This window comes from Geotrypetes seraphini, chromosome 13 (assembly GCF_902459505.1).
Source record: "Geotrypetes seraphini chromosome 13, aGeoSer1.1, whole genome shotgun sequence".
Lineage (NCBI taxonomy): Eukaryota > Metazoa > Chordata > Amphibia > Gymnophiona > Dermophiidae > Geotrypetes > Geotrypetes seraphini.
In genome coordinates, this window is record NC_047096.1 from 78,252,063 (window position 1) to 78,274,510 (window position 22,448).

The following is a 22,448-nucleotide window of genomic DNA, read 5'->3' on the forward strand; positions in this document are numbered from 1 at the left end:
AAATTCACCCCTTCCTCTCTGAGTACAATACCCAGACCCTTGTCCAAGCTCTCTTAACCTCACGCTTAGATTACTGCAATCTATTCCTAACTGGTATTCCTCAGTGTTGCCTCTCCCCCTTGCAATCTGTGCAAAACTCTGCTGTGCAACTCTTCTTCTACCAACCTTGCTATGCTCATGTCATCCCTCACCTTAAGTCACTTCACTGGCTCCCTATCTGCCATCGCATACAGTTCAAGATCTTATTGCTGACCTACAAGTGTGTTAATTCTGCTGCCCCTCAATATCTCTCCTCGCTTCTCTCTCCTTATACACCTCCCAGAGAACGCCGTTCCTCAGATGTCACTCTTAATGTTACCTTCTCCTCCTCTGCCAATTCCAGACTTTGTTCCTTTAACCTAACTGTCCCCTATGCCTGGAATAAATTACCCGAGTTTGTCCGTCAAGTCCCTTTCCTTCCCTTGTTTAAAAGCAGATTGAAAACCCACCTTTATGATATAGCTTTCAATCCTTAACCCTACTCCTCTGCCCTCCAACCCAGCCAGTTGATTAACCATTCTCCTTAACTGTATCCATGACATCTTGTTTTTCTGTCTTGCCTGTTTAGATTGTAAGCTCTTTCGAGCAGGGACTGTTTTCTTACTCTTTGTGACTCTGTGCAGCGCTCCATGCGTCTGGTAGTGCTATAGAAATAATTAGTAGTAGTACCAGTCAAAATTAGATTGTAAGCTCTTTCGAGCAGGGACTGTTTTCTTACTCTTTGTGACTCAGTGTTGCATGTGACTCAGTGTTGCATGCGTGTGGTAGCGCTATAGAAATAACTAATAGTAGTAGTAGTAGTAACAATGTCATCTTCCTCTATGATGTGATGTAGCCTTTTCCCCTTGATACTGCAAGGGCTTCTTATTCTTGTAAATCACTTTGAACCTGTACTGGATAAATGCGATTACAAAATCTGATGAGATTAGATATTGCCATAGCATGGACCTGAGCTGGGTAACATCAGACATCCCTTCATCTGGCTCAATGAGTCCAAAGAGCCGATACCATCAAAGCCATGACTCATCTCTTCTAATACTTTCCTTTTCTCATACCTCATGAGCTCAGGTCTATAGGATTGCTTCTTCTTTGACCTTCTGTTTGCCCTCAGCTGCTTCTTTTTTTCCCCCCTTCTATCTACAAGCCACCTCTAGTTCCCTGATCTCAACCCTTGTATCATGCTCATCATCTTCCTGCTCTGTAATGGTTGCTGTCTGGATAGATATCTATTACATATGATTGTTGAGTGTTGTGATCCCTTGTTGCTCCTTTTTCCAGGTTGAGGGGTGGTAGATTCAAGAATAATGTTAGGAAATTCTTCTTTACAGAGAGGGTGGTTGATGCATGGAATGTGCTCCTGAGGGAGGAGGTGGAGAAGAAAACAGTGACAGAGTTAAAACAAGCATGGGATGAACACAGAGGATCTCTAATCAGAAAATAATGGGTATACATTGAAGGAACTGGGCAGGCTTGCACGGCCTATGTCCCGTATATGAGTTTTGATGGCTGGGATGGTTAAGATGGGCTGTAGTGAGCTTTGATGGAGACTCCAGTAAATGGAACCTAAGCACACTAATGGGCAGGGTTCTGGGTTTCTGGCCCAGAAATATCTGATAAAAAGGACCATTTAAATTTAAATTAATTTATGGAGCATGTGTGGTTGGGCAGACTGGATGGACTACTTGGGTCTTTATCTGCCGTCATTTACTATGTCCCTCAATACTTGTGAAGATGACATTCTGCTCTCAGTTTGCCTCCTTTTCCTTCCCTGCCCTGTCTGGACTGATCCACAAGTTGCTCTCTATCTTGGTGCATTCCCTTGTATATACTGTAGGCAAGAATCTAAACTAGCTCTGCTTCATAGATATATAGAAAACAGAGAAAAAAAATTAAGGCAAATAAAGACCATATGACCTATCAAGCTAGTATCTATTATCCCTTCATGTCCCTTAGAGATCCAATGCACTTATCCCAAACTTTCTTCATAGATCCTTAGGGCCACTATATCCACTAAGGTTTATGATTATTAACATTTGATATGCCGCCAAATCTTTAACATAGGTCTCAGTGGTTTACATAGACACTGATTGTGTGTTTTAAAATAAAAAAGTAATTCCATTTTAAAAATAGGAAAGCATACAGAGAACAAATAAATTACATTACAGCTCAAAATAAAATAAATAAATTACATTGTGCGTTTTTAAGGAGAATCTACTGAATCTTCAGTAGATATGATCTACTGTCAGGGCGTCTCCCCCACATGCTAGTTGAAAGAAATACACCCTGAGAAGTGTTTTGAAAGCTTTAATATTCATCTCAGCCCTAATATTTTTTTGAAGTCCATTCCAAAGCTGGGTGCTAAATAAATAAAAAAATAAGGCTTTGGTACGAGTTGATTCCCATTTTGTTCTCTTTATTGTCGGGAGAACCAACCTTTTATCCTGCTTTGATCTGAGCATACGCGCTAGAGAATAAGGAATTGTTAAAGACCTGCCCCCTGTTCACTACTCTCTCTGGTACATTCTGTGGTTTGACTGTGATTGCACATCCAAATGCTAGGGGTTGTGGGAGGCAACACACCAGCACCATCTGGTGGTCACATGAATTTTTTAAAGTATTAAAATGGGGTAATACTGGACATAAGTTTAGGAAGCATTGGCTTAAGTAGTCTTACCTTTCACTGCCAAGAGACTTATTCTGTTGTGTTTTCAAACTCTTATCATTAAGGTACTCAACTGCAATCTTCACTTTTGTATTAAGAAAGAAGCAGCGCATTGTCCTAGTCACCTAGGCGCTGCTTCTTTCTTAATACAAAAGTGCCCCAGAATTGAGGATCCATCTATGTGCTGCTAGGTTATTTTTTTTCTTAATTTTATGTAAATTATTTTTATTGAAACAAAGATACAATCCAATATGAATACAACAGATCTTACATAATATCATCCTAAACAAACTTTAATTCTTTGCATTCCAACTCCCCCCTCTCCTTAATCACAAATCTAGATGACTACTGGATCTTATGGCCCATCATCTTATGGTCATCCACTATCATCTGCTGCCAGTTTTTTATGTGCTAGGTGAGCTGAATAATATCTATACTTACAACAGTGCAGGCATGTGTCTATGGGGAAAATGAATAGTAATTAAGAACCTAAATCTGTTACAGTTTTACCCTTCCTAACATCAATCTTCTCTGAATCCTTACTGCTATATTTAAAATTCTCTGTTTCCTCTTTCTGTCTACAGAGGATCAGGGCCTCGGGTGTGCTGCTCCTGGAGACAATCCTCTTTGGCTCTCTGCTTCTCTATTTCCCAGTAAGTGTCGCTTCCCTGTATTTTGGGTGTTACCTGGAGGGATGCTAAAGGTTGTGGAAAAGGCTAAAGCAACTTAAAAATTAAAAAAAGCTGCAGCCACTTATATAGTGGGGATGGAGGATTATGTGCTAACACAAAGTGAAGGATAGGGGTTGCAGGTCTCTATCCCTACAGGATAGAGAGATTAATCTTCTGTCCAGCTGTGCTACTCTCCTGTTTACAGGGAGATTATTGTGTAGGGACAGAGATGAAAGGGGTGGAACATTGTACCAGAAACAGCAAGAATGCAAGTCCCCAGTGGATATGCCACAAAAAAATCCCTGTAATCCAGAAGCTCTCCATAATTAACACTCAGCCTTTAATTTCATGCTCAATTCAATCTCCATTGTCGGCACTTCATTTTTTAAAAATTATTATCATTCCCTGTTGATCACGATTATACATTTTTGCTTGATGTCAAGGTAGGACACCTTATCTTGCCCTAGTCGAGACAAGGAGCTAATGTGAGTGTTCAGATAATGACAAGTGGGATGGTATCAATAGAATTACTTTGACATATACTGTATAGTGTCATAGTCTTTCATGAATGGGGAAGTCTAGGAGATGCTGGTTGAGACAGGAGGGAAAATCTAACAGAAGAGAAAATTAAACTGTGGCCAACTGATGACCCTCTTATTGGACAGTCTCAAGCAGCCTGCTGCCCAATAAAAAGCTTGTAGTTTTTGCAATATTTATATATGTATATATATATATATATGTGTGTGTGTGTGTATAATGGTTTGTATTTTTATAAGTCCACTAAAGAGTTAAATTACAAAAAAAGGATAACCTCAAGGGTGTGTGTGTGGGCACCACATTGGGACTTGAACAATGTAAAAGAATTTCCCATTTAATGACTCATGCAGGTGTTCATCATGTACTTCAAACCCAGTGTTTTCCGCTGCATCGTGCTGCGATGGGTGCGCATGCTGGGATTCGCCATTGTTTATGGAACCATCACGCTGAAGCTGTACAGGTAGAAACCATGGGGGGAGGATTTCCAGCATAGTTCACTAACCTGTGTATATATAACTAAAGCACTGGTCTGGAGCTCTGAAGGTGAGGGTGGACCAGTGAAAATAACACCCAAGGGTTGTGGGAAGGTACAGAACATGCTAGTGACTGGGTCTTTGGCTATGCCTTCCAACACACAGCTGCTTTGGAGCCACACCTTTCACTCAATATACAAAACTCAGCAGAAGAGTAGGAGAATACACAGTGAACACAACCTATGCTTACTGCCAAAACCGAGCGCTTCATGGCCATAGCTGTCAGAATGATATGGTGCAGTTTCTGCTTTGTGGTGCCCTCTCTACCTTTCTTGCAGGGTGCTGAAAGTGTTCCTTTCACGCACGGCTCAAAGAGTTCCTTACATGACCACTGGGCGAGTGCTGAGGATGCTAGGAGTTATTCTGCTGCTGGTCTTTTGGTTCTTAGCAGCCTGGACCATTGGAATGTTGGAGAACATGGATCGGAACATCCCACTTGTGGTTCGCACCCAGACATCTTCTGGTTTGGAGTTCTACATCTGTGACTATGACCGCTGGGACTACATGATGGTTGTGGGTGAGTATCAGGGCCATATGCTCCTCAGTAGAAAAGATCTGTTGAAGATGAGGGATTATTTAGGGATTCGGTAATGCTGCCATAAAATGAACAAATAAGAAAATCCAGGCATACTATTTTTCATAGAACTGCAATTAAAAAGAAGCTAGCACAAGTCCTACTGAGCTTAATCTTCAAAACAAGTGTTGTTATATCCATATACACAGACTTATTGAAAGCTGCAATTAACTGTTTTGGCAATCAATTTTCAAATACCTCTGCACTCTCTCATCACTGATTTCACCCTTGCCTCCCTCCCTTTGAGCTACTACTCCTTCCCCCCACCCAGTCTCCTGTTATCCAGAAAGGCAATTAGTCTCCGCTGTTGCCTCATCCTCAGATTGTCTGCTGCATATCTGGCCTCCTGCCTTATTTTTACTGAGTGCAGCATGAACTGAGTGGAGTTTGCTAACGCAATGTACAAGATAAAAGCCAAGCTTCTGTCCCTGCAGTTTTTATCAGTGACTGGCATCTTCTCCATACTCCTGAACTATTGCCTCCAGCTCCAACATAGCTGAATTCCCACTAGTATCTAAAGGGCCAACTTTTCAATGAGAAGTTGAGACTATGAAATTATTATTGTTACTACAGACAGGTTTCATTGCAAACGTGTTTCCAACAGTGCCAAATTTACTAAGTATAATGCTCTCTTTGTCTATCCATGAAAGGTGAACTGTTGCAATACCAGAGGTGGCCCCAAAGTGTCAGTATAGTATAGTTTAACAGTATACTGTCTGCCACCTTGAGACAACTACTGCAGTGTACCTGCACAGGCAGACCATGCATCCCCATGTGATTTAATGATCATCATATATAATACAAATTATTAATTGAGTTTTAATCATACCAGATTTATATCAAGGGGAAATAAATGCCAGATACCTAGTAAAGTTGTAGATGCAGGTTTCTCTGCAACTGATAAATATAGGGCTCATTTTACAAAGCGCAGGTGGTAATTTTTTGGCTAGCGTGCACTAATCTTGTGCATGCGCTAAAAACGCTAGTGCACCTTTATAAAAGGAGCCCATAGAATTCAATTAATTAGATTTATTAAAATGAGAGCAAAGTGTTATTGCGTAGGGGTGCACAAACTGAAAAGCAATGTGTCCATCATAGCCAATACAAGAATAAGAATACTGGAGTTTTATTGGAAGCTGATCAAATTTGTATACAATCAATTTCATGGGTTGCTTATGTACATGACATGTGATTTGAGATTCAGTGTCATCTTGGGACATCATGAGCAGAAGTAAAATCTGCCATCTCCAGTCTTAAACATATATCATAGCATAGTGCTTACCATTCATATCAGCTTTCTGTAAAAGAGCAGTACAGATCCCCTCCAGCTGACTTATCACCATATCATAGACTGCTCTAGCAGATTCTGCTCAGTTTTCAGAATGATATTCCATGGCACTAGTTTTCTATTCTTTTGCATCTTACACTGTTATCTAGTTACCACTGCTTCTCCTTAAACAATCCTGCTCAGGCAGCCAAAATGCCCTTGCCAGCTCCAGGGCTAGAGGAACAAGGTCCCAGAGTCTCACTGTCACTACTGGACTGGAAGAGACCACTTTTGTAGCAGCAGGTCATTTTCCAACCCACTCTATTTACTTAAATCTAATTTGCACTGGACAGGAGATCCAAATCTTGATCCTACTTCCCACCAGCCCCATATTCCATGGCCCATCACTACACTCCCACTCTCCAGACATGATCTAATGCTTTAAAGCAGTGTCTCTCAAACTGTGTGCCCCCAAAGAGATTCTGAGTGTGCAATGAGAAATTCCAGAATTTTACTTTATTTTTAAAAATTCCCTTCATAAGTACACACTAGAATAGATGACATGTACATCACGTATGCAAGAGTCTGTCAGTGTTATGAGCATCTGTGTGCATAAGGATAGAACCTCCCAGACAAGGATCATTCTTTGACATGATTGGTCCTTGAAAACTAACTAATTTTAGTTTTATTTTTTGTGCAGTAGTTATCCTAACTTGAGCAACAAAGTAATCAAGGCTTTACATAGTAGATGACGGCAGATATAGACCCGAATGGTCCATCTAGTCTGCCCAATCAACCTTATTTTTTTCTTCTTCTGTATGGTAACCTTAACAAGGAGCAGCACTGGGATTAATCCCACAACCTCAAGATGCTGAAGTAGCAGCTCTAATACATACATTAAGCATTTGATAACGAAAAGGAAAAAAAAAAAATCAACAAAGGCAGGAGCCACTTGTGGCCCTTTTACACTAGCAAACTTTTTTGGGGGTTTTGTTGGGTTTTGTTTTGGGTTTTTTTTTTTTACATGTTACAGCATCATGTTTTCCTTAATTAGACTACATTTTATGGAATTTGGACTGTCTATATCTAGCAAGCTTTGCAAATGATTAAAAATGATCTATCCGTGTGAAGAATCAGAAACCCGACCGCGCTTCATGAGACTACTAAAGTGTCTCATAAGAAACCCAAACTTTCCAAGTCTTTGTTGAGCAGTTCCCCCCCCCCCCCTTTTTTTGCTTTGTTACTGTTTGGATCTTATCTTTGCGAACTTGGATTTTCAGCTCTGACAGAAATTAAATTTTATAAAAAGAGAATGACTGTAGATGGTGGATGATAACATGCATAAAAACATCAGAAGTTGCCTCCACTGGGTCAGACCAGAGGTCCATCGCGCCCAGCGGTCCGCTCCCGCGGTGGCCCATCAGGTCTATGACCTGTGAAGTAGTTCCTGACCTTTTTTTTTTTTTTTATAACCTACCTCTACTCCTATCTGTACCCCTCAATCCCCTTAACCTTTAGGAACCTATCTAAACCTTCCTTGAACCCCTGTACTGTGTTCTGGCCTATCACAACCTCCGGAAGCGCGTTCCATGTGTCCACCACCCTCTGGGTAAAAAAGAACTTCCTAGCATTTGTTTTAAACTTGTCTCTTTTTAGTTTCTCTGAGTGACCCCTAGTACCTGTGGTTCCCCTCAGTCTGAAGAATCTGTCCCTGTCTACCTTCTCTACACCCTTCAGGATCTTGAAGGTTTCTATCATGTCTCCTCTAAGTCTCCGCTTTTCCAGGGAGAACAGCCCCAGCATTTTCAATCTGTCAGCGTATGAAAAGTTTTCCATACCTTTTATCAGTTTAGTCGCTCTTCTCTGGACCCCCTCAAGTACTGCCATGTCCTTCTTGAGGTGCGGCGACCAGTACTGGACACAGTATTCCAGATGTGGGCGCACCATTGCACGATACAGCAGCATGATGACTTCCTTCGTCCTGGTTGTGATACCCTTTTTAATGATACCCAACATTCTGTTCGCTTTTTTTGATGCTGTCGCACACTGTGCCGATGCTTTCAATGTTGAGTCCACCATCACCCCCAGATCTCTTTCAAGGTTGCTCACCCCTAGCAATGATCCCCCCATTTTGTAGCTGAACATCGGGTTCTTTTTCCCTACATGCATGACCTTGCATTTCTCTATGTTAAAACTCATTTGCCACTTTTTTGCCCATTCTTCCAGTCTCATTAGGTCCCTTTGCAGGTCTTCACAGTCTTCCGTGTTTCTAACCCTGCTGCAGAGTTTGGTGTCATCAGCAAATTTAATAACCTCACATTTCGTCCCCGTCTCCAGGTCGTTGATAAATATATTGAACAGGAGCAGTCCCAGCACCGACCCCTGCGGAACTCCGCTCGTGACCCATTGCCAGTCTGAGTAATGGCCCTTTACTCCAACCCTCTGTTTCCTACCTGCCAGCCAGTGTTTGATCCATCAGTAGACATCCCCTTGCACCCCGTGGTTCCACAGTTTCTTAAATAGCCGCTCGTGTGGTACCTTGTCAAAGGCTTTTTGGAAGTCAAGGTAAATGATGTCTATGGATTCCCCCTTATCCATATGTCTGTTTATTCCTTCAAAGAAGTACAGTAAGTTCATGAGGCACGACCTTCCCTTGCAGAAGCCATGTTGGTTCGTCTTTAGTTGTCCCTTACTTTCTATGTGTTCGCAGATTGTGTCCTTGACCAGTGCTTCCATCATTTTTCCTGGGACCGAGGTCAAGCTCACCGGCCTGTAGTTTCCTGGGTCCCCCCTTGATCCCTTCTTAAAGATAGGCGTGACAATTGCTATTTTCCAGTCCTCTGGGATCTCCCCAGTTTTTAATGATAGGTTACATATTTGGCGAAGTATTTCCGCTATTTCGTTTCTCAGCTCTTTTAGTACCCTTGGGTGGATGCCGTCCGGACCTGGTGATTTGTTGCTCTTCAGCCTGTCTATCTGTCGGAGGACATCCTCTTTGCTTACCTCTAGTTGGACCAGCTTTTCATCATGGACTCCGTTTATGATCTCCTCGGGTTCTGGGATATTGGATATGTCTTCTCTCGTGAAGACTGACGAGAAGAACTTGTTTAACCTGTGAGCTATCTCTTTTTCCTCCTTTACCACTCCCTTCCTGTCTCCATCATCCAACGGTCCCACTTCCTCCCTGGCTGGTTGTTTCCCCTTCACATACCTGAAGAATGGTTTGAAGTTTCTTGCTTCCCCCGCCAGTCTCTCCTCATATTCCTTTTTCGCATTCCTGACCATTCGGTGACATTCTTTTTGGTGCCTTTTGTGCTCCTTCTGGTTTTCTTTTGTTTGGTCCTTTTTCCATTTTCTGAAAGATGTTTTCTTGTTACTTATCGCCTTTTTCACTGCATTTGTTATCCACGCTGGGTTTTTTGTGCGATTTTTTTTTTTGCACCCTTTCCTAAACCTGGGGACATACAGGTTTTGTGCTTCGTGCACCATGCCCTTGAGTAGGGTCCAGGCTTCCTCTACGGTCTCCATTTTCCCTGAGCTGTTTCTGAGCTTCTTTCCCACGAACTTTTGAAAACAACCCAACATGGTTTCTGCAGGGGGAGATCGTGCCTAACGAACTTATTGCACTTCTTCGAAGGAATTAACAAATGGATGGACAGAGGAGACCCCATAGACATCATATACCTTGATTTCCAAAAAGCCTTTGACAAGGTGCCTCATGAACGTCTACTCCGGAAACTGAAGAACCATGGAGTGGACGGAGACGTACATAGATGGATCAGAAACTGGTTGGCGGGTAGGAAACAGAGGGTAGGGATGAAGGGCCACTACTCGGACTGGATGGGGGTCACGAGTGGTGTTCCACAGGGCTCAGTGCTCGGGCCGCTGCTATTTAATATATTCATAAATGATCTAGAAACAGGCACGAAGTGTGAGATAATAAAATTTGCGGACGATACAAAACTATTTAGTGGAGCTGGGACTAAAGAGGAATGCGAAGAATTGCAAAGGGACTTGAACAAATTGGGGGAATGGGCGGCGAGATGGCAGATGAAGTTCAACGTTGAGAAATGTAAAGTATTGCATGTTGGAAACAGAAACCCAAGGTACAACTATACGATGGGAGGGATATTATTGAATGAGAGCAACCAAGAAAGGGACTTGGGGGTAATGGTGGACATGACAATAAAGCCGACGGCACAGTGCGCAACAGCCGCTAAGAAAGCAAATAGAATGCTAGGCATAATCAAGAAGGGTATTACAACAAGGACAAAAGAAGTTATCCTGCCATTGTATCGGGCGATGGTGCGCCCGCATCTGGAATACTGCGTCCAATATTGGTCTCCGTACCTTAGGAAGGATATGGCGTTACTCGAGAGGGTTCAGAGGAGAGCGACACGCTTGATAAAAGGGATGGAAAACCTCTCATACGCTGAGAGATTGGAGAAACTGGGTCTCTTTTCCCTGGAGAAGAGGAGACTTAGAGGGGATATGATAGAGACTTATAAGATCATGAAGGGCATAGAGAGAGTAGAGAAGGACAGATTCTTCAAACTTTCGAAAAATAAAAGAACAAAAGGACACTTGGAAAAGTTGAAAGGGGACAGATTTAAAACGAATGCTAGGAAGTTCTTCTTTACCCAACGAGTGGTGGACACCTGGAATGCGCTTCCAGAGGGCGTAATAGGGCAGAGTACAGTACAGGGGTTTAAGAAAGGATTGGACAATTTCCTGCTGGAAAAGGGGATAGAGGGGTATAAATAGAGGATTATTGCACAGGTCCTGGACCTGTTGGGCCACTGCGTGAGCGGACTGCTGGGCATGATGGACCTCAGGTCTGACCCAGCAGAGGCATTGCTTATGTTCTTATGTTCTTATTTTCCTCATTTCCTCGTAATTTCCTTTTCTGAAATTGAGTGCTGTCGTTTTGGTTCTTTTCACCTTTGATGTTCCTATTTTTAGCTTGTACTGGATCATGTTGTGATCGCTGTTTCCTAGTGGCGCTAGTACTACCACCTCCTTGGCGGGTCCTCCTAGCCCATTGAGGATTAGGTCAAGAGTTGCATCTCCTCGCGTTGGTTCCATGACTAGATGTTCCATGAAACAGTCCCTCACTGCCTCCAGGAATTTTGTTTCTCTTGTGCAACTTGAGTGTCCAATGCTCCAGTCTATTCCAGGGTAGTTGAAATCCCTCATTACCACCACATTTCCGCCTTTGCATACCTGCCTCAATTCAGCCTCCAGGTCCTGGTCATTTGCTTCTGGTTGCCCTGGTGGGCGATAGTACAGTCCCAATTTTGTGTCTGCTCCACTTTCTCCTGTCAGCTTAACCCATAGTGATTCCAAGCCGTCCACCCTTACTGTTGTTTCCATCCTGGTTGACTGAATGGAGTCCTTTATATATAGCGCTATTCCTCCACCTTTCTTGTGTGTCCTGTCCCTCCTATAGAGTTTGTACCCAGGTAGGACCACATCCCATTTGTTGTCTTCAGACCACCATGTTTCTGTGATTCCAATTATGTCTAGGTCCTCCTTACTGGCTATAACCTCTAGCTCTCCCATTTTAATTCTTAGGCTCCTAGCATTTGTGTATAGGCAGTTTAAGTCCCGGTTGTTTACCTTTTCTGTTGGTTTTCCTCGTGGTTTGGTGCTCCTGCCGATCTCATGGGTTGCCAGTCCTTGAATCTCATTCCGCTCATCCTCCTCCTGTGGTGTGTCTGTTTCGTCCTCATTTCCCTCCTGTGGCGTGTCTATCTCTTCCTCAGTCTGCTTCCCCATTTTTGGCTCCGACTGTTTCCTCCTTTTTCCACTCTTTAGCTTCATTAGTTCCTTAGGCCCCTGCATTGCGTCCTTGGTTTTTTTTTCAAAAAATGCCCACTCAGTCTCGAGCTCTCTATCGCCTGTTCCCTGGTCAGTATCCTTGTTTGATACTCTGGTCCGATGTGTCGATGTCAGATCGACTATCCCCTTGTCCTCAGTTTAAAGCCATGTCTATGCTGGTCTGGATGTTTCGTGCCAGCATCCTTGTCCCCACTGTGCTCAGGTGCAGTCCGTCCCTCCTGTAGAGCTTGTTTTCCCCCAGGAAGGTTGTCCAGTTTCGTACAAAGTGAAAACCCTCCTCTTCGCACCATCTCCTCAGCCACCCGTTTATTGCTTGCAGCTCGGTCTGCCTCCTTGCATCCGTCCTTGGAACTGGCAGGATCTCTGAGAAGGCTATCTTCCTTGTCCTCAGCTTCAGTTTCCTCCCCAGGATCTTAAGCTGTTCAGTCAGTGTAGTCCTGTTGTAGTTCCTTCTGCTGACGTCGTTGGTTCCAACGTGGATTATCACAGCTGTCTCCTCCGTCTCAGCTCCTTCCAGGATTCTCTCGATTCTGTCGGAGATGTCCTTTGTCCTCGCCCCCGGGAGACATGTCACCAGCCGGTCCTCTCTGCCTCCTGCTATGTGGCTGTCCACCTCTCTCAGGATCGAGTCTCCCACCACGATCGCAGACTTCCCTTCTCTCAGCTTCCTCTTGGGTCTCAGGTCCGTATCAGTGACTCGATCATCTAGTCCTTCCTCTGGGTTCTGATGTGTCTCTGCCTCCTCTGCCCGCTCAGTTCCTCCGCAAGGTCCTTCTCCTCTGGCGTCTGGTGGGTTCTGTCCTCCATCTGTTGGTTCCCTTTTGAATTGCCGGTGATCCTGTTCCTCTACCATCTTGCAGGCCTCCTCGATGAATCTCTCGAGCTCTCTAACCTGCTCGTTGATGTGGCTCTCTCTGGTGGTATCCTCAGTTGCCTCAAATGCCCACGGTTCCTCTACGGTGCGGAGTCCCTCCAGCTCCTGGACCTTAATCTGCAGTCTCCCGACCTCTTTCTTCAGGCTGTTCAGTTCCTGACATCGACCGCATTTGTACGCCTGCCTCCCGGAGGGGAGGTAGTCATACATATGACACTCGATGCAGTATACTGGAAAGCTTCGCTGGGTTTCTGCTGCCTCCATTCCTCTCCTGTCTTGTACCTAAGGATCCTCGTGTGTTGGAGTGTGCCCGGTGTGCAGCTAGCTGAAAAAGAAGAGAGAGAGAGAAGAAAAGAATGAGAATGAGAAAGAAGAAAAGTAGCTGGAATTTTTTTTTTTTTTTTAATTTAGTTTGAATATGAATTTGCTGCTGGGCAGCCTGGGCTCTTGGGTCCTTCACAAAGGCTCCTTTGCAAAGGCGCTCTTGCTAAGGCGAGCGCCTTTGCCGCGCGCCAAACGGCTGTGCGCCGTTGGCTCCTCCCCCTTTTAAGGGAGAGTTCTGCTGATGACGCTGAGGGGGGGCGGAGCTACCTCTCGTCGCAACCCTAGGCTTTTTGGTCTCCCCGCCGCTGCCTTTCTCCTGCCGCTGCCTTTCTACCTGCCGCTGGTGCCTCTCTCGCCTCTCCCTCCACGAGACTTCCCCGGCTGCAGGGCAGTTCGTTCGGCCTGTGCGCCGCGGCTCCTTTCCCTTTTAAGGGGGAGTTCTGCTGATGACCCTGAGGGGGGAGGAGCTACCTCTCGCCGCTACCCCTAGGCTTTTTGGTCTCCCCGCCGCTGCCTTTCTCCTGCCGCTGCCTTTCTACCTGCCGCTGGTGCCTCTCTCGCCTCTCCCTCCACGAGGCTTCCCCAGCTGCAGGGCAGTTCGTTCGGGCTGTGCGCTGCGGCTCCTCTCCCTTTTAAGGGGGAGTTCTGCTGATGACGCTGAGGGGGGGGCAGAGCTACCTCTCGCCGCTACCCCTAGGCTTTATGGTCTCCCCGCCGCTGCCTTTCTCCTGCCGCTGCCTTTCTACCTGCCGCTGGTGCCTCTCTCGCCTCTCCCTCCATGAGGTTTCCCCGGCTGCGTGTTTGCTTTTCAAATATCAAGCCATATTTTGAGTTAATTTGCACTCAAAAACAAGCATCTATCTACTTTAGCTTCACTGTTGTTACAATTACCCATAATTTCCCAGATCACCTCTGGAACCTTTTTAAAAATCAGTGCCACTTTGGCTACCCTCCAGTCTTATATGCCTCATGGAAGGGGGCCAGACCTGCTGTTAAATCGCTAACAAACCAAAAAGGACTCCAACAGGTCTGTAGTAGAATTCAAAAGAAGGGACTGCAGAAATGATGTATAAAGCGCTGGAACTTTATTGGAGTTAATAAAATGTTGTCGTCCAAAAGATAGTTCTCCTTTATAAGACGGGACCCGACAAGGTCCATGTTTCAGAAAACAGTCCTTACTCAGGGATCCTATGGGAAATATGATGAGTTAAGATGTAGTTAAGATAGGGTGCTGTGGTATATGCACTATTGACACTGAGGGAAATAATTGGTGGAGTGTGCCAATGGTGTGGAGAAACAAATGTGTGTAAGGGATTGAAACAAGCAACTGTGGATGAGAACCAGAACACAACTGACATGTTGTAAACCGCCTAGAACTGCTGGTGGGGTGGTATACAAGAAAATAAAATTATTATTAATTATAGATGAAATAGTGAGTGTGGATGTGTAGAAAAGGAGATTGCTCAATTTTAAATTGCCTTATGAACCGCCTTAAAGAACTTTAAATAACTCTCAAATTTATTTTTTTGTTGATTTTGCAATTTTAATAATTTCAATTATCCTTTACAATGTTGTTTCAATAAAGATAAATAAAATTAAAACCAAACAAACCATTTGCTCAATTTAGTGTGCCAGAGCTAAAAAAGTTTGAGACACACTGCTTTAAGGGAACATTTCCCTGTCTACATCAATGCAGAGTTCTGATCTTTCTCTGTCCTTTGCTCCCAACAGCCGAGTTGCTCTTCTTGTGCTGGGGAAGTTTTCTGTGCTATGCAACTAAGACAGTGCCCTCTGCCTTCCATGAGCCTCGCTATATGGGTGTTGCTCTTCACAATGAGATGGTGATCTCCGCCACTTTCCATGTAGGCAGGTGAGCACACATTTTGTCTTCAGTGCCAATTTAAAACCTATAAACATCATTGCAGCTGTGTTCTACCTTGGATTGGACAACACATCTAGAAGCCAGAAATTTATGCTTCAGTTTATTAGAGATAATACAACTCTTGGCCACTCTCTACAATAGTGAGAACTCATAAGGCCACAGCACCCACTTATCACAGAAATCCTTGCCACCTTTCTCAGACTATTTTATATATTAATCACCCTTAAACAAAGAGAAACAGCCATGAAAAGTCACCATCTCAAGGTATTACATCCTCTTTCCAGCTAAAATTCCAGATTGATTGGGAAGGTTACTACTCTTATAATCTGTTGCCTGAGAATGTCTTATTTTTAGGTGCATAAGAAAACATGATGGTTCTTCTCTTCTGTGTTCCCTTTCTAGATTTATCATGGTACCTTCTTTGCACCCTGATTGGACACTGCTGATGTTTTTCATCCATACTCATGTTACTGTCACTATAACATTGGCACTACTTTTTGCTCCAAAGGTAATATCATAACCTACCAATGTCTTTGTGCTCAAGTTCCAGTTTTTGGACCCTTCTCTCCCTCTTAGAGAATTTTGTGCTACGCTTTCCTCCTTATGATGTCATTTTAAAGCATTTTATATCCCTACCACTGATGAAAGTCTTCCTAGACAGGGGTGGGAAATGAAGACCACAATCCAGTCGGGTTGTCAGGATTTCCCCAACAACTATGCATGAGATCTAGTCGCATTCATTGCCTCCATTGTTTGCAAATACTGTAGAACTCATGCACAGTCATTGGAGAAATCTTGAAAACCTGACTGGATTGCGGCCTTCGTTCCCCACGCCTGTTAGTAGTACACAAGAGGCCACTTTAAAACTGTATTCATTCCCACAAGATTAAAACATTCCCATTTCACTCCCCAGTAATATTTTCAAGATTTGGGAATGTTTTCTCCATTGAGTGATGCTAATAACTGGAGGAATTTTTTTTAAACATCCATTTTGTTGTGTAGTTCTTACATATAGGAACACCCTTGCGGGAGGAAACTGCAGCTGAAGTGTATGAGGATGAGCTGGATCTGAGGCGCTCAGGCTCCTACTTGAACAGCAGCATCACATCAGCTTGGAGTGAGCACAGTCTTGATCCAGAAGACATTCGGGTAGGTATCATAGCCAGTATACTGAATGAATACCCTCTTACCATGCAGGAAAAAGCCAAACAGGTGATGAAAAGAACAGGACTCCATGCAAACAGAGCCATTACAAGCCAATCCACTTTACTAAGAAAGTACCGTCCTGATCACACATAAATCATCCCAAGCTTAAAGAACTCAGTGGCAGGTCTGCTCCAAAACTGGCATTACTTCTTATAAGAAAATGTCAGAGGACCCTGCTTGGAAACAGATTGCTCCAGTGCCTTCATATTCATTAGTTAGCCTTAGATGTTCAGAAGCTATCAAATGTATATGGAAAAAGGACATCCCAAAGTTTGAGACTTACATAAAAACTGAAAAAAGTAGTATTTCTTTTTCTGTCTCTCTTTGAATATAGGATGAATTAAAGAAACTTTACGCACAACTTGAGGTCCACAAGACTAAGAGGATGACTGCCAATAATCCACACCTTCAAAAAAAGAGAAGCTCCCGAAGAGGCTTGGGCCGTTCCATCATGAGACGAATCACAGAAATTCCAGAATCCGTCTCACGGCAGTGCAGCCGAGAGGAGAAAGACGGGTATACAGGAAGTAGTGGGGGAAGCTATCCTGGCTCCTACAAAAAGAAAGTGTTTGATTCCAGTAGTTCCAGCATGAAGATGAGAGAGGAGCCTCAAAAGAACAAACTGTTTTCACTAAGGAAATCCCACAGTACTTATGACCATATAAGAGACCAGGAGAATGCCCCAGCCTCACCACCACCTTGCCTAGCAAGCTCATCTAAAGACGCTTCCCTTAGGGACTCCTTAATGAGGAAAAAATTGGCAAAGAAAGCCTCACAGAAATCCAACAGTGATTCAACAGAAGATGGCCCCCTTGTGTACAAGTCAGCCAGTGCTCATAACCTCTTAACGGAGAAGAAGCCTCTTCACTCAAAGCCATATACCCTCCAGAAATCACTCAGTGTTATTACCAGTGCCAGGGAAAAGGCCCTGCTATTAACAAACAAGGTTTGCAATTTAGAAGATTATTCACAGCAAGCAAATGAGGAGGAGCTGAGAAAAACAGTAGAGGAAGCAACCACTATGCCTGACATGACATTAGCAGTAAGTGAGGGGAAAGATAAAGATGATGGTCAAGCATTCAAAAAAGCAAAGCAGCAGCAGACCAACAATGGTCCTGAAGAAGCTACAAGCTCTCTTCTGAAAGACCTCTATGACAAGGCTGAAGTTTGTCCTTGGGAAGTACAAGAACCTCCATCCATATCCTTGGAACAAAAGGTCCATAAGCATGTCACTTATGCACCAATCTTATGCAGTGATGCTGACAGATCCCATCAGTCAGGAAAGCCACAAAATGCTGACACACAACCAGACACACATCAAGGCAAGAATGACACAGGCCCAGCACCTTCACAGACAGAGGATACAGCTCTACCTTTCAAATACTTGATTCAAGACCTGGGCTTAGAAGAAACTAAAGATCTTCTAACAAACACTAAAAGCAAAGAATTATATGATAGTTCCAAACCAGATGACTACAGGGATCAAATGCAGTGCTTTTCTTCATTTCCTGTAAAAGTCACTTCAGTTACAGCACATTCTTTTCCTGCAGAATTATGTCCTTGGGAACATGAGGTCCCTGGCCCTCAAAGTTCCAATACATCTAGCTCTTTAGAATTAACATGTTCCAATATGCCAAATACGACTCCAACAAGACAAAGTTGTAGAGAACCTCCTCATAAAAACACCCTCAAAAGTTTTGTGTTAGCCATGCGAGCACTTAAAGGATCTCCTGTAAGGAAAGGTGGCTCCAATATCAAAGGAAGGAAAGAAAAAGAGGAAAGTGAAGGGAAACATCAGACACACACGAGCACCAGGAAAGATGAGGCCAAGAGGTCTGACCTAGAAATGACTCCCACTGCTGAAGCAGAGCAAATGTTCAAACAAGAAATTAAGAAAATAAGCAGTAAACTCTCAGGACCCTGCCCTCCAGGAACTGGAGACATAAATAAGCAGAATATTAACTCTAGTAATACGCATGAGATCAATCCTTTGGAGGCAAACATAAAAACAGATGTGAAATCCAGTTTGCCTTTCCATGGCAAAGTAGGCATGGAAACAGAAAGAGCTGGCTTAGCAGATACTGGAATATATGACACAACTAGAAAGACAGCAAAGCTTAGCAGCAATGATGCCAAAGAATCCACAGGACTGAAGAAACAATCTAATGTCATCTTCGAAAAATCAGATAGCATGGACACCAAAAGAGATGAAATTTGTCCCTGGGAAAGCACAGAATCTCAGGAATCATTAGGTCAACTGAGCAAATGTACAGGTACAGCACCTACAGAAAATTACAAAATATCTGAAACAGACAAAAGGAATGAAATTTGCCCCTGGGAAACTTCTGGGGTAGAAGTTTGTTTTGAAGCAGGTATATGTCAATGGGAAACTAGCAAAACTCCAAATGATGAAAAAAGCACAGTACTAAGAAGGCTGAATACTTTCAAAAATCAACAAGAAACCATCTGTCCTTGGAAAACCATAGACTCTGAGCAGTCTCTGGAGACAATGAGCAAATCTGAAAGTAAAACCTTTCACCAAGGCCAAAGTATTCCAAAGAAATCAGAGAGCACTGGCAGTAAAAGAGATGAAATTTGTCCTTGGGAAAGCATGGATTCTGAGGATCTGCAAAGAACACTGAGTAAATCTGAAAGCAACACTTGGGATTTGTGCAAATCAAGCAACGAAGAAGTTTGCCCCTGGAAATCCACAGATGGAGCAATCAGCATCAAAAATGAAATTCATCCTTGGGAGATAGAAGGGAGACTTCCCATCAAAGCAGAAACAAAAATTAAGGGTACACTTGGTCAACTACCATCAAGTAACTTACAGAAGTCAAGAAGCCAACAGGAGACAGTCAATTCTTGGGAAAGTGAAGATTTAAGGCCTCTCACAAAAACAATAAGTGAGGGTAAAATGGAAGAGCTTTATTTAAGAGCAGGTCACACCAAATGTCTTGTAAGAAAACAAAACTATTCCACACAAATACAAAATAAGGCCAAGGATCAGATCCTAGATGCTGACAGTCAAGATACAAAGGAAATATTCTGCCATGAGAAAGTGCAGCAGGATGATGTAACAGGAGCCAAACAGGATTGCAAAGAACTCACCAGAAGTTTAGAAGTGTGTCCCTGGGAGCCAGATGTAAAGTCTGCTAGCAGCACTGTGACTCAGAGTAAAGCAGCTGTAGCTACAGCAGACAATGCCAAGAGCCCCAAGCCAACATTAAGGCCAGAAGTCTGCCCCTGGGATTTTGAGTAAAACTGAGAACCAGATCAAAAACCTTGAAGTTGCAACTTCATCCCCTGTGAATGAAGAAAGTGGTCCAGAACTCTAACTCCATTTAAGACCTTCAGATCTTTGTATGATTTAGACCGACTGGTAGATGTGTTTATAAGGAGAATCTGCACAACCCATCAAATGAGCCTCATGGGGTGTTTTTTTCTGGGTAAACTTCCCACCAGGCTAGGAAGCCCAGGGCAACTACAAAAACTTAACACAAGGCTATCCCTATGTTTTCTGCATCAGCCAGTATAACAACAAGTTAGACTATTTTGTTAACTTGAGAGCATTTGAACATTCTACACTAGAAAACGCAGCTGTGGATGAACAAGGGACACATATACAAATATGCAGTTTTCAAACCTAGCCAACAATTAGAAAATTAGATAAGAGCTTATTCATTCAGTCTATAAGCAAAGGAAAGATTGCTCTTTAGCCCAAGTAACAGCCCTAAATGTTTTTACATCCACAGCAAGCAAATTGGTATTACACCCTCGTGCTTGTATACTAAGAAATCAGTGCAGAAATCTGTAAGCACTGATGCAATGAATCTAAACATTGGGGCATAACCAACCAATCGGGTCTGCAAGCTTTCTAACATCAGACATCTCAAACTGATCCTTAGATCCTTCTACTAAAGCAGGTTAACAAACATTCACAAATTCTATTACACTTAGTATGATCGGTGACTGTAAGTGCGTCAAACACAGAAGAGACCTAGAGAATATGCCCCACCTCCTGCCATGTAAGGTGAATCAGATTATCAAGTAGCAAGCAGATTCCCGCATAAATATGGACGGCAGTCATTCTTTTAATGAGATTTATTTTAATAATTATGTTCAGATTCCTATTAAAAAGGCAATGAACTAATAGCTGGTGTTTATGGGTTGATTAAATGCTCCATCCCCCTTACTTCCTGCAGATAATTCAAAATTATTGATCTGAATGCAAAGACCAGCAGAAGCAAAACTCTCTCAAATACACACCAGACAATGGCATCCTACCAGCAGAAGCAGGTCTGTGATGACATGGCAACACTCACTGCTATTCCTACTGTCTCAGCAGTATTCTAAATCTAAGGGGTACGACCCTCATTCTGCAGGCACTGAAGGTAGCTTGCTTGCCCTCCTATCTTAAAACAGGGAAATGGCTTCCTAAAGCCCTTAATCTGTTTGTCTAGGCAGATTCTGGTCATGGTGTAAGAATCCTTCCAATAATATTTAAGTTATGTATTTCTTTTTGTTTCTTTACATCAGTGACCCATTGCTTAAACCTTCAGGAAAAAAAACTTGCCAGCTGTGAGCACTGCTCATTTATGAATGAGTCGGCTCCCTCCCAGAATTATATATTTGCGCTAGGTAAAGAACTGCCAGCACTGCCATATCAGAACTCTTTCCTCAGGAACAATGAAAGTTTGGGTGACAGTGTAATATATAAGTTGCAAAGACGTTAACATGTACTGGTAATTTATCCTGCCTTATTGTTTTTACCTTTCCATGGTGTTAGTCTTAGTTCAACCGAACAGAAAGGTTTATGAAATTTTTATTAAATATCCATGTCTGCCCATTGCAGTTCGTGTCTCCCTGGAACAGCTAAACCTAGTTGGATCAAACAGTGAGGTAGGTGGGGGGGGAGGGGGAGAAAGACTTTCACTTTTGTAAAAGATACTCCTTTTAAAAAGAAATACCTGAGGAACCGAAACAAGGTTATCTAGAATATTCTTATGGAATTTTGGTGAAACTATTTCTGGTGAGAATCTGTATATCACTCATAATTCCACTACGCCCTAAGTGGGCTGACATAGACTAAAGCAGGAATGTCAAATCTTGGCACTTGCCCAGCCGGTTTTCAGGATTTCCCCAATGAATATGCACAAGATCTATTTGCATAAATGGAGGCGGTGCATGCAAATAGATCTTGTGCAAATTAATTGGGGAAATCCTGAAAACCTAACTGGGTTGGACATCCCTAATCTAATTTCGCAATGGGAGACAATCATGAGTGTCATTCCTTAACATGCTGTGTTAAGCTATGTAAAAATATGTACATAGAATAAAATATTCTATACAGATGTCTTGTTTTTGGTTATGGTTCCACTGCTGATGTTTTACCTGATTCGAGGTTCAGGCATGACCAGAGCACTTCTTGTTGGTGATGGCATAAGCTCAATGGGAGGGGTTATGCATCTTAGGTCTACTGCTCATGATCTCCGAAAAGACAACCATGATTCAGTGGTCCAAACCATTTCAGCTAAATTGGAACATGGATACATTCTGCACCATTTCATCCTCAAGCACCCCAAGCACTATGCCTTTCATACAGCAACCCGGTAGCATTACTGTAGACCTTTGTGCACAATACAATAGAGCTCAGCTGTTTAACAGACTTCACAAAAGTAGCACGTAAAATAAAAATAATACTTTTATTGCTAGCCCAATGGGGCTCAGGCGGTAAGGAAAAAAACTCTGCACTGGACTTTTCCAGGTTGGCTGATGCTGCTCATGGTGGAGGAGGAGGAGTCATGGTTATCTCTCAGGCTGACACCTTTAGGGCCCATAGTTCCAGGGTGCATTTAGGATATCTGAACAGTACCATCCCTGCAATCACTGGGCTAACACAAGATAGGAAGGGATATAAAACGGGAGACAAAATCTCAGGGTACTAGCTCCCAGCCCCGATTCTCATTCAAATGGATGAGCAAAGGAGCAAGATAAAAAATTTCTGTGCTAAAAGGTTAAACAGAAATTCTCAGTAG

General features: G+C 43.1%; 1 protein-coding gene across 1 annotated transcript in view; it reads left to right on the forward strand.

Annotated features, from left to right (window-relative positions):
• GPR179 (G protein-coupled receptor 179) overlaps positions 1 to 22,234 on the forward strand; it is an 80,496-nt gene extending 58,262 nt beyond the window's left edge. Inside the window, exons 5-11 of the mRNA XM_033917565.1 lie at positions 3,286 to 3,354; positions 4,260 to 4,369; positions 4,721 to 4,959; positions 15,054 to 15,192; positions 15,607 to 15,712; positions 16,207 to 16,353; positions 16,745 to 22,234. Coding sequence (XP_033773456.1) covers positions 3,286 to 3,354; positions 4,260 to 4,369; positions 4,721 to 4,959; positions 15,054 to 15,192; positions 15,607 to 15,712; positions 16,207 to 16,353; positions 16,745 to 19,672 — 3,738 coding nt within the window. The 3' untranslated portion in view covers positions 19,673 to 22,234. The remainder of the gene's footprint in view (positions 1 to 3,285; positions 3,355 to 4,259; positions 4,370 to 4,720; positions 4,960 to 15,053; positions 15,193 to 15,606; positions 15,713 to 16,206; positions 16,354 to 16,744) is intronic.
• Positions 22,235 to 22,448: the final 214 nt, after the last annotated feature.